At 55.4% G+C, this 11,790-nt stretch overlaps 1 protein-coding gene across 3 annotated transcripts; it reads right to left on the bottom strand.

Annotated features, from left to right (window-relative positions):
- Positions 1–82: 82 nt before the first annotated feature.
- Positions 83–11,508, bottom strand: LOC146437230 (endothelin receptor type B-like). 3 transcript variants are annotated; one of them, XM_085059976.1, is made up of 8 exons: positions 11,334–11,508; positions 6,997–7,521; positions 6,013–6,125; positions 5,382–5,586; positions 4,121–4,270; positions 3,308–3,441; positions 2,621–2,729; positions 83–1,958 (listed from the first exon to the last, which is right to left on the bottom strand). In XM_085059976.1, the coding sequence occupies exons 1-8, from the start codon at positions 11,346–11,348 to the stop codon at positions 1,809–1,811; spliced, it is 1,401 nt and encodes a 466-aa protein (XP_084916102.1). In that variant the 5' UTR covers positions 11,349–11,508; the 3' UTR covers positions 83–1,808. The 3 variants fall into 3 exon arrangements, with proteins under 3 accessions (XP_084916102.1, XP_084916103.1, XP_084916104.1); XM_085059977.1 differs by having other exon boundaries at positions 11,338–11,508; XM_085059978.1 differs by lacking the exon at positions 6,013–6,125.
- Positions 11,509–11,790: the final 282 nt, after the last annotated feature.

The raw sequence follows: 11,790 nt of genomic DNA, 5'->3' as shown, positions 1-11,790 counted from the left end.
GCACTGCAATATGTACTCAGATTGCTCCATTGACTGGGAAACTTATGGAAAATGGGCTGGACTTGATATTCCTCAGTGTCTGTTTTCCTTGAAACCCGTTTGTCTTTATGATTTATTTGTAAAACATTTACATTTCAGTGAAAGTTAAGCTAAAAAAACTACCCCAGCACCTGGAAAATGTTTTAATTGCCGGTTTTGTCTCTTCTCCCGTTCTCCTCTCTCCATTTTTTTCCTTGACAAAGGGAAGGAAAAGGGGGAAAGAAGGAAAAAGAGAGGGAAAAGAGAGAAGGGAAAACCAACAGAAAAACATCAAAAACTTGGCAAACAAAACCTTTTCACATAGGTTTTCTGAAAGTTTTGGCAAGAGGCAATAATGATTGTTAGAATGGAATCCCATGGAGTCACAATCACATGGAATCACATGGACTGGAATCACAGGATGGTTTGGGTTGGGAGGGACCTTAAAGCCTTTCTCATTCCACCTCCTGCCACAGGCAGGGACATCTCCCACTAGGTGGCCCCGTCCAACCTGGTCTTGAAAATTGCTGGAATATCCCCCAGGGGATGAATTACTGTCAATAATAAATTTGGGGAAGCTCTTTCCCATATTTCGGTTGGTTCTAGTGGCTCTTCAGCTGAGGTTGGACTTTCTCCCCTGCCGTTCCCATTTCCGTGTGACCACAAGGACAGCTCTGTCCTTCACTGATGGCTGTGGTGTCACAGGGGCCAGGACATGTCAGGATCCATCCCCTCTGTCCCACGGGAGCCCAGCCTGGCTGGCAGAGGGAACACCAGCTCCAGGCACTGAGATCCCTTTTCCCTGCGGCTGTGCAGGTGATCCACCTCTCAGGAGCCATGGGCTGTGACATTCCAGCTGCTAAAGACCATGGATTGAGGCATGGAAGGGCACAGCTGGATCCTGTGCCTTGCCTGCTGCCAGGCAGGGAATTCTCTGCTCCCAGGTTCCACAGGGAGGGCTGGATCCTTGGTATTGGCACCACCTGGATCTGAGTCATCACTGCCTTCCCTTTCCTGGGATTGCCAACTCTTCCCTGGAAGGAAGAGCAGTCCCCAGGAGCTCTCCCATCCCTGGGGAGGGGGAGCTGGAACCCATGGCTTGGCTGGATGGCTTGGAGCCAAGACAATGGTCCCCAAGCCCTGTGGTTACAGGTGGGGTGACCTTCATCCCCAGGCCAGAGCCTGGGGCAGGTTTCCCAGGAAAAGAGGAAGAGGAGGGGGCTTTTAGGGCTCCCCGGGTCAGGTGGGTGACAGAGTCACTGCCCATCTGTACCCACCCCGAGCAGGAGGAGGTGTCACACCCCTGCTGCTCCACCACCACCCCTGCATCTACCCTGGCTCCCTGCCCAGGGACAAACAGTCCCAGCAGCACAGCCAGGGATTTATCCAAGCTTTGCTTGGCTTCTACAGCTGGGAATTGTCACTCTCCTTCTCCTCCTCACCCCACATCCATCTCAAAGTGACCACACCGACCTTCCTTCCCTTTCCACACACACATCCCCCCACCCCACCTTCCACCCCGAGGCAAATGGCCTGAAGTCCCTTAGTTTTCCTGCAAGGAATGAAAAATCCCGTGAGGATCCGAATCTCCTTCCCTCTCCTGCCGAGGCAATCGCTGGCATCAGGGGCTGGGTGTGGAGCTGGTCCTGAGGAAATGCTCCAGCTGCTTCCAGGTGGGTTAGGACACGAAGGCAAAGCTGATTCAGGCCCAGCCAGGAAAAGCCCGGGAGAGGATGGGAGGGGTCCTGCTGTCCCCACCCTGTGCCTTGTCCTTGGCAGGTGACAGGGATTTAGGAGGAGCTGTACTTGTTGCTCAGGCGGGAGCTGCTCCGGTCCAGCCCCAGCTCCTGCCCTGTGGCTTTCCACTTCCCAACAGATCCCTTCTCATCCGTGGGGGTGATGCTCAGGGCTGGCCTCTGGCACCAGCAGCACAGGCAGGACTGGGGAGACATAATGAGGGCGAGATCACATGTGTGGGAAACAGGAAAAGAGAAGGAAATATTCCCATATTCGTGCCAGCAGGTGACCCTGCACAGTGCCAGGCTAGGAATTGCACTCCTCAGCCTTGCTCCTGCAACTCTGCTGGGAGCAGGTTTTCCAGGATAGGCCTGGTGTGGATGGGAAATGAGGGTACCAAAATTTGGGGCATTCCTTGCAAGTTTTGGGGTTTTATCATTGGGGAACAGAAAATACAGGTGATGCTTAACTGGGCTCAACTCCCATCCCATCCCATCCCATCCCATCCCATCCCATCCCATCCCATCCCATCCCATCCCATCCCATCCCTTGTCAGGGCTTCACTACTCCTGAAAATTATCTCCAAACATCCTGTGCTCAAAGTTTGGAGCAGCCCCAGCCCTGGCCTGATGATTTGCAGGGATGTTCCTGTTCCAGAATCACAGGGAATTTTGGGTTTGTCCTAAATCCTGCTCTGGCAAAAGCCTCCCCCCAGCAGGGCACTGAGCTCCAGTGTACTTGGAGCTGGGAAGAGAGATACCTAACAGGGAAAATGTGGGATGAGGAACAAGATCAGCTTGTGCCTCTGGGCCTGGTGTCTGGGACTGGTGACCACAGCCAGGAGCTGTGGAGGGGTCATTCCTACCTGGAAGCAGTTCTTGAATTTCCGGCTGACAAAGTACAGAGCCACAGGGTTGATGCAGGAGTTGAGAGAGGCCATGTTGATCCCGAAGTAATCCATCACCAGGAGGAAACTGAGGCGGGAGGGGAGAGAACAGATGTGTTAGAAGCTCATGGAGAACTGACAGAATTTCCAAACTGCTTGGCCTGGGATCCTGTTTCGATGGAGGGACAGTGACTGATAACAGAATGGAGCACAAATCCATCCTTTCCTAAGAAAAAACACTTTTTCCTGTGAGGAGCATTCCCTGAGGAAGCCAAGGGCATGAGGTCTGATTTCTCCTGATGTTCCCAATGAACTGCAGCACAGCAGCAGCCCCTGGCCTGGGCTGGCTTTTGGCTGATGTGTAGAAGGAGAGGGACATGGACACTTCCCACGTGGCAGAAAGTGTGGAGCCCTCGGCCCTGCTGGGAATTTTCCTGTGCCCAGGAGACCTCCCAAACTCCAGCTCCACAGGGACATTCCAAAACTGGATTTAACCCTTCTTGTGTCCCCCCACCCTCTCTGTGCCCATCAGGAGGGTGATGCCATCTGGAAAAGGAATTACTGAAAGCAGGATTGGAAGGCAACTCCCACGGGCTGCTGATTCCAGCAGAACCTGTGCCAGTCCCACTGGGGCTCCCAGCCCAGTGTCACCTGCTGGGGACACACCTGAGCAGCTCGCAGCGGTTGGGGTCTGTCTGGTCGTAGATGGTCTTCTTGAGGATGCGGCTGAGGTGCAGGGGCAGCCAGCAGAGCGCGAAGATCACCACCAGGCAGAACACAGTCTTGGCCACCTCCCGGCGCTGCCAGACAGGGGGAGAGGGGGAAGGTGAGAACTGGGGAGCAGGTGGGGCAAAGCAGGTCCCAAATAATGGAATCATGGGATGGTTTGGGTTGGAAGGGACCTTAAAACTAGTCTCGTCCCACCATGGGCAGGGACAACTTCCACTAGACCAGGCTGCTCCTGGAATCCTGCATCATCTGGTCCAGGCTGCAGAAAGGGGCAGGGCAGCAGCAGCTCCATGTGGGTCAGACCTTTCCCACCATCTCTCCTGGTGGCCCAGCTGGGATGGTGTTCCCTGGGACATGGGGCCTCCTCCATCCATCCCTCACACTGTTGTGGTGACAACCGGCTGGTATTCCTCAAGGAATCATTCCCAGAGCATGGGAGGGGACTGTGAACTCTTCCTTGCACCCCTTGTCTGGGATTTCAGCCTGTGGTTCAGTTTGTGGGCTGGGATAAATGACCAGGGGTGCTTTAATGAAGCTGCACCATGGCTAGAAATTCGGCGTTGTCCCCAAGACTGGAGATCACGGAGCTGAAAGCCCTTTTTCCCTGGTTTAATCCCTGCACCAACATGCCAAGATCTGCTGTGAGGCTTTGGCAGCTCATCCTGCCCTTCACAGGGATGGGACTGTGCCCACCCTTCAACAGCTCTCCCTCTTCTGGGACATCCCAGAATTCCCCCCTGGTTCTCTCACCCGTTTCATGTGGTCGTTCAGAGCGATCCTCATTCCGTTCCTCTTGCTCAGCATCTCGCAGGACATGAGGGTGTAGAAGATGCCAGTGCACACCAAGGGCAGGCAGAAATAGAAGCCAAAAAGCCACCAGTCCTTCACATCCCGGTAGAACTGCAGGGGACAGGGAGAGCAGCTGGAAATGGGGAAAGGGCAGGGTGGGTAACTGGGGCGTGGGCTGGGATTGGTGCTGCTTGTACAGACACCTGGGATGGGAGGAAGTGCCACACTCCTGACCTAAGGGCTCTGGGGATTGTCCTGCCCCAAAGCTATGCACAGGTTTGACCTAAAGATGTAAAGTCTGTACATCTTTATAGAGAATTAGAGAATACAGAGAATATGGAGAATATGGAGAATTAGAGAACCATGGAATGATCAAGGTTGGAAAAGACCTCCAAGACCATCAAGTCCAACCTTTGCCTGAGCACCACTGTGCCCACTGAACCTCTGGCCCATCATCATTCTTGAAGGAGCTCATTTGTGTGGCACAGCAGGATAATCCCAATAGATAAGGGTCTTCTCTCCCTTGTTCACAATAAAAATGGACACCCCAGTAAAAGCTGATGGCCCGCTGGGACAGCAGGGGAAGTTCTGAAGCTTCCTGAGATGTCTCATGACCTGGGGTGGGTGGTGGAGCATGACAGAATTTCCTGTTTTCTGGCCCCACGTTCAGCACGATTGCCCCGCATCACTGCAGTGCTGGGCTTGGTCTGGCTCTGCTCTCCAGAAACCTTCTCCAAAAGGATCTGTCCTGGGTCCTGGGATGCTACCTGGGATCCCTATTTCCCACAGAGCAGGGTGGAATGTGCACATACCATCATGGAGTGGGATTGGGATGCACACGTACCCTTATGAAGTGGGATTGGGATTGGGATTGGGATTGGGATTGGGATTGGGGTTGGGATGCACACGTACTCTCATGAAGCGGGATTGGGATTGGGATTGGGGTTGGGGTTGGGATGCACACGTACCCTCATGAAGCAGGGTTGGGATTGGGATTGGGATTGGGATTGGGATTGGGATTGGGATTGGGGTTGGGATTGGGGTTGGGATGCACACATACCCCCATGAAGCAGGATTGGGGTTGGGATTGGGATTGGGGTTAGGATGCACACATACCCTCATGAAGCAGGATTGGGGTTGGGATTGGGGTTGGGATGCACACGTACCCTCATGAAGCAGAATTGGGATTGAGGTTGGGATTGGGGTTGGGATGCACACGTACCCTCATGAAGCGGGATTTCTGCTCCGAGGCCAGCATGCACACCCACAGGTGCTGCTCCCAGTAGCTCAGCTCCACCATGTCGAAGGCGATGGCCTCGGGCACGGCCAGCACGATGGCCACTGCCCAGATCAGCAGCACCTCCACGGCCTTCCACATGGGGATCCCGATGCCCTGGATGCGGCTCCAGGACGCCACTGCTCGGTACCTGCCCGAGGGGTGGCAATGTGACAGGAGCAGGTGGCAGTGGGAAAAGCGCCCAGGGAGGGGAGAAGAAGGCACAGATTAGAGCTGCTCCCAAAGGTCCTTTCCCTCACAGCTTCCTCCTCCACCTCTGACCCTTCTGGGGTGGAATGGGAAGCAGAGGCTCGATGGATGAATGGGATGGGGGCTGTCCCTGGCCAGCCTTGCCACCCTTCCCCATCACCCCATCCATGTCATGATCCTCCCTCAGCCTTTCCCAGCAGGATTTAAACTCAGTCACCAGAGAGTTCCCGCTTGATTTCAACTCCACATGAGAGCAGCCTGTCCCTATCTCGGAACTGGGCTGGGAATGAGCTCCTGGTTCTGCCTTTGGTCCCAGCCAAGCAGCCAGGCCAGGCTGGGCAGTGCAGGTGTGGCTGTTGTTCCTCACCTGTCAATGCTGAGGGCACAAAGGCTGAGCACTGTGATGCCCACCGAGGCTTTCTGGATGAAAGGCACCAGCTTGCAGACCTGCACTCCGAAGGGCCAATCCTTGGCCAGGAGCTGGGGAAGAACCACAAGGTATCAGGCTGCTCTGGGAATGTGCTGCCAGCTTCCTGCAATAGCAGGGGTCACCCACGAGGTGTGGGGAACCCATAGAGAGCAGGGAGAGCTCTCTGAGGTTCCCACCACCGGGAATGTGCCGCGGGCACTTTCCCATGGTTTGTTTACACTGGGAACCTTTTGTTTCCCTGGTTGGACACAGAGATGAAGGATGGTCCAGACACCAGGCCCTGACTCCAGACCCTGGGGGTTTTGAGTGGATCTGAGTCCTAAACACCACTTTGGGTTGTTTTCAAAAGGAGAATGAGTGTCCTGCTCTGAAGCAGCTCAAATCCAGCACAGACAGCTTCAAAATCATGTGTCCTAAGCCTTTTCTAGACTCTGACCCCGAGCACACTCAATTCCTTCCAGAACCCAGGTACCTCAGTATGGTGTTATTGACCATAACCAACTCAGCTGGGACAGAGGTGGGCAGGACAAGCAGAGGTAGGGACAATGTGCCCTGAAGGCTGGAGAAATCCAGGCCACTTGTTCATGAGGTTGAGAATGAGGCTGAGTTCACAGCCCTTCTGTTCCCCTGAGCCCATCCTGAGGTCACCCCCACTGAGAACCCAGCCCCTGTTCCAGCTCTTTCCTTCCACCTCAGCAGCAACAGAAATCATGGAGTCCCAGAAGGGTTTCAGAGGGACCTTAAAGCTCGTGCCATACCACCCCGTCCATGGGCAGGGACACCTTGCACTATCCCATGCTGATCCAAGCGTGGCCTTGGACACTTGCAGGGATCCAGGGGCACCCACAGCTTCCCCCAGAGCTCCTCCCAGGGCCCCGAGGTGGGAGCAGACCCATCCCTGCTGTGCCATGGGGAGCCTACCTTGTAGACGTTGATGGGCAGAGCGATGAGGATGTAGAGCAGGTCCCCCAGGGCCAGGCTGGCGATGAGGACATTGGGCCCATTCCTCATGCACTTGTTCTTGTAGATGATGCGCAGCAGCGTGGAGTTGCCGATGATGCCCACGATGAAGATGCTGCAGGACACGATGGTGTTGATGTACTTGAAGACGTGGCGGATGTCGGCGGGCTTGGCGCACACGGGCAGCAGGGGAGGCTCCGAGGGGCTGCTCCCGGGAATGCTCTCCGACAGGTTGGACACTGGGACACTCCGGAAGAGGCTGGGCTGGACCAGGCTGTAGGCCTGCTCCTGGCTGAGCACCTCCAGGGGCACGGTGCTCTCCTGGAAGGGCCGGGGGGTCTGGCTGTGTGTCCCGGAGAAGAGGCAAGTCAGGAAAATGGCCAGAGCAGTGTGAGCTGGGATGGCTCCTGCTGAAGACCGGGCAGAGAGGCTGGAGACAGGAGTCCTCATAATGCTCCTGGGATGGCCTTGGGGTCTTGCTTGGATCTGCAGGTGGAGAAAGGGACCAGAGAGAGAAATTGTTCAGCAGAGGAAGGAAGAATGGGACATTGGATAGAAGAAAAGTTGTTCAGCCTGGAGAGGAGAAGACTGAGGTCAGACCTCACTGCAGACTGAAGCCTCCTCACAAGAGGCAACACTGATCTGTGCTCTCTGTGAGCAGGGACAGGAGCCAGGGAATGGCTGGAGCTGAGTCACAGCAGGTTTGTGTTGGTTGTCAGGAAAAGGCTCTTCCCCCAGAGGGTGCTGGCACTGCCCAGGCTGCCCAGGGAATGGGCACAGCCTGAGGCTGCCAGAGCTCCAGGAGCGTTTGGACAGCCCTGCCAGGGATGTCCAGGGTGGGATTGTTGGGTGTCTGTGCAGGGCAGGAGCTGGATGGATGATCCTTGGGGGTCTCTTCCAATCTGGGATATTCTATTTTCATATTCTATTCCATTCCATTCCATTCCATTCTATCCTGTCCTATGAGAGCTCCTTTATCCCAGCAAACAAACGATGCCAGATCAGATCCCACCAGGTCAGAGCTGTTGACCCCGCGGGTGGGAGTTTGTGCTGCTAAATTTAAACAGTTCAGTAGAACAAACTGAAAGGAGAACAAACAGTCCCTGGTGCCTCTGACACGGCCCTGCAGTGCCTCAGGGCACCTGCCTGTGCTCAGTGTGTGAGAGCAGCAACTGCACCTTCTGCACTCGGCATTGCTGCTCCCGTGACCAATCCCAATTTCCTTTCATGCCAATCCCAATCCTCATTTAGAATCACAGAATCATTGGGGTTGGAAAAAAACCCCAAGACCATCAAGTCCAAGCTGTGCCCAATGCCCACCTTGTCACCAGCTCAGAGCACTGAGTGCCACAGCCAGGCCTTCCTTGGACACCTCCAGGGATGGGGACTGCAAACCTCCCTGGGCAGCCCCTGCCAAGGCTTGACCACCCTTTCCATGAAGAAATTCCTGCTGCTGCACAATCTAAGCCTCCCCTCGCCCAGCCTGAGGCTGTTCCCTCTCCTCCTGTCCCTGTTCCCTGGGAGCACAGCCTGACCCCCCGGCTGTCCCCTCCTGTCAGGAGTTGTAGGGTTTAGTTTGGGGTAATTTAGCTCCCAACTGTTTGAGGCTGCAGTTTTGGGGCACCTCTGTCGACATCTGGGCAGATCTGCAGTTCCACCTCAGGGTCCACAGAACCAGCAGGATTTTCCAGTTCATTCCATGAGGAAACAGGAGCCTCACCAGCATCCCCTCCCCAGCAGATCCCACGGGCTGCCCCTGCAAAGGGAAGACTCAGCACAGTCCTGCTGGGAGCCCTGATGGGAAAACACTGCAGGGCCTTTTCCAGCAATGCCCTATTGACACCTGACATCTCATCCCAATTGATGTGCAGCCCCACAGCCCCTCCTTCCCCATCCTCAGCACCGCTAATTGAACCTCTTCCTTCCCAAACCCACCGTGCTCCATGCTCAGGGATATCAATCTCCCTGTGCCCTTCCCAGCCCTGCCTGCTGACACAGTAAAAGCTCTCCAGGGCTGGAGCAGCAATAAATATCCCCAGAGTGGTTTTGCTTTGTGCAGCTCTGACGGCACTTCCAGGCAGGAAGAGCCAAGGGCTGCTCCACAACCACAGGAGAAAGCTGAGGGTGGTGGTGGCACCATCCTGGGGGGATGTGGCTTTGAGGAAGGAGTTTCTGGATGATCCAGGCTTGGAAATGAGCCTGGAGAAGGAGTGGGAGTGGGCAGAAAATTCCAGTCTGTTCCTCAGACAGGGACAAATCTGGGGGATCCTGGTTGGAATGGGTGAGGAACATTTTTGTCAAACTGTGAAAATTCCCAGCTCTGAAGGGAGGAGATATAGATGTGGCTGAACTAGGAGCAGGAGGCTTTTTGGGATTTCCCTGCTCTGGAGGAGCCAGTGAGGCAGGGATCAGGCAGCCTGATTGGGATTAGAGCTTGGACTCAGGCTCTGGTCTGACTCCTCTGGGCAGAGCTGGGATCTGATCCCAAACCCGCTGTAGCCCAGGATCTTCTCCCCAGGACCATCCAGCCAAGGCTCTCCCAGGCTGTAGCAGGGCTCTCCCTGCCCACAGCAAGGGGAAACCCAGGACCTGCAGGGAATGCCTGATGGAAACACTGCTCCCACTCTGGGAAGAGGTGGCCAGGCCAACCAGGAGCCCCCCAGGTCCAACCACAGCTCCCGTGGGCACAGCTGGGCATCCCCCAGGGGCTCAGGCTTTGTGGAAATGCCTGGGCTGGGCTGGGAAGGGGGGCAAGAAAGGAAGGGAGAGAAGGGATAAATAACCCAATGGATCACAAACCTGGACACAAATCCCTGCCCTGACCTGTTCTAGGGATTTCAGCCTTTCTCAAATCCCTGTTCCCCCCAGCCACACCAGGGACAGGTGTCCCATGGGGAGTGTCCTGACCTCTCCTCCCCACTGTGCCCACAGGATTGCAGCTCTAAGGAGAGGGCAGAGCCAGCTCAGAATTCCTCCCCGAGATCCCTGAGGGCTCACAGGGACCAGTTTTGGGTGGCACAGCCACTCGTGGCTAGAGGACAGTGGTGGTTCCTGGGCTCAGCACTGGCAGAGGATGCCCGGGCATCCCTGGAAGTCATGCCTGGAGCCTCCACAGAGCCCTGGGCTGCTTTCATCTGCTCATCCCAACCACTTTTTCCAAAGTAAAATGGAAAAGCACAAAAGCCCTGAGGCTTGGCAGAGGATCTCATGTGAGGGAGGATCACAGGACAAGGCTCCTGCCCAGCCCCTCCACAGCACAGCTGCAAAACACTGGGGAAAAAAACACTTCCCCCCATCTCGCCTTTAACTCAGCCAAATCTTTTGCTAAACCCAAAATTTAGTCAAAGAGAAACAGTGTTTTCTCCTGTCCAACTGCCCATTTACACTCTGTCCTTCCCATCTTGCAGTGCTTGGGAGCACAGCCCTTCCTCAGCTGAGGGAAACTGAGGCACAGGAACAGCAAGAAGCTTGTTCAGAAGGGAAATCAAAGCCAGCATGGCTCGGCCCAAATCCTCTGAGCTTTGCTCATGTTGCTGATCCCTCAGAGAGGTGACTCTGTGCCTGAAGGGACCACTGCCATCCCAAACCCCTGGCCGAGCTGCTTCTGTTGGAGAATTGCTTTGACCCATCCCAGTGGGAATTTTAACTGTGCCGAGCCCAGACTGCAGCTGAACCCACTGGAATCCTGACATGGACATCAGGAGGTGATTCCCAGAGAAGAAAATGAGAATGAAAACCATCACCACAACCCTGCAAAGCCTGACCCTGCCTGCAAGGTGCTGTGTGTGGGCTGGGATGGCTCTTCCCTGGGAGCCCAGGAAAGCCTCAGCTGGGCAGCATCCTCACCTCCAGCAGCCTCTCCCTCCACCCTCCACCTCCTCCTCCTCCTCTCCCTCCCTTCCAGAGCAGCTCCACCTTGCCAGACTCATCTCTCCAGACACCAAACACACCTTTTCTGTGGGTAAATCCTGCAGCAAAATCTCCATGGGTGAAGGAAAGGATAGAAGAGGGAGAGAGGGTGACATGGGTGACATGGGAGAGAGGTGACAACACCACATGCCACTGCTCCCTGCCCCGAGCACAACGTGTTCCAGGAGCTGAAGGAGTTTCCACCAGAGGTGTGTGGAATTTCTCCTCTTCCTCCTCACATCCTGGACCTTGTCCAGGCACCGTGGTCCCTTCAACACCTTCCCCAGAGGGGGCTGTAAATCCTGCAAAAACTCACCCTTGCACAAGAAATCATTTTGTTTGCAGATTAATGCATGAAATGGCAAAGCTTTTCGTTGGAGCTCAGTTACCTGCCTGGTGACCATGGAATTGGGGTGTTCCTGGGATCAGTTTCTTGCCCTCTCACAGCTTCTTCCCCCTGCACGGGATGCTGGGCTTGTCCTGGGAGAGCTGCAGTGCTTTGGATGCTGGAGTTGGTTTTTGTGTGGGGGTTGGTGCTCCGGGAATGTTCCTTGCTCCCGTGACTCCCGCGGTGGGTGGTTTTATAGAGCACCCCAGGGCTGCCCCAGCACAGCCCCTGCGACCAATGGCTGAGGCTGGGATGGGGATGGAGGAGGGAGAAGCAGGAGAAGCACGGGATAGCTCTGGGAAGGAGCGAAAATAATAAACAAATAAAGCTGGAAGGCGCTGGGCACGCTGTGCTCCAGCAGTGACAGGATGCAAGGAGCCTCTGGCTGGGCTTGGGGAAGGAGCTGCAGCCCCACCAGCTTTTGGGAAAAGGGATGCTCTGCCCAGGGGGTATGCAGC

This window comes from Lichenostomus cassidix, chromosome 4A (genome assembly GCF_008360975.1).
Source record: "Lichenostomus cassidix isolate B80296 chromosome 4A, HeHo_3.0, whole genome shotgun sequence".
NCBI lineage: Eukaryota > Metazoa > Chordata > Aves > Passeriformes > Meliphagidae > Lichenostomus > Lichenostomus cassidix.
The sequence above is the reverse complement of the archived record's forward strand: the minus strand, read 5'-3'. Positions and strand labels throughout refer to the sequence as shown.

Excerpts from the sequence above, each read along its gene's own strand:
- LOC146437230 (XM_085059976.1), bottom strand. Across the intron at positions 6,126-6,996 it reads TGCCCATCAACGTCTACAAG|CTCCTGGCCAAGGATTGGCC; the intron begins GTAGGCTCCCCA and ends GTTCTTCCCCAG. Across the intron at positions 4,271-5,381 it reads AGAAATCCCGCTTCATGAGG|TTCTACCGGGATGTGAAGGA; the intron begins GTACGTGTGCAT and ends TGTCCCCTGCAG.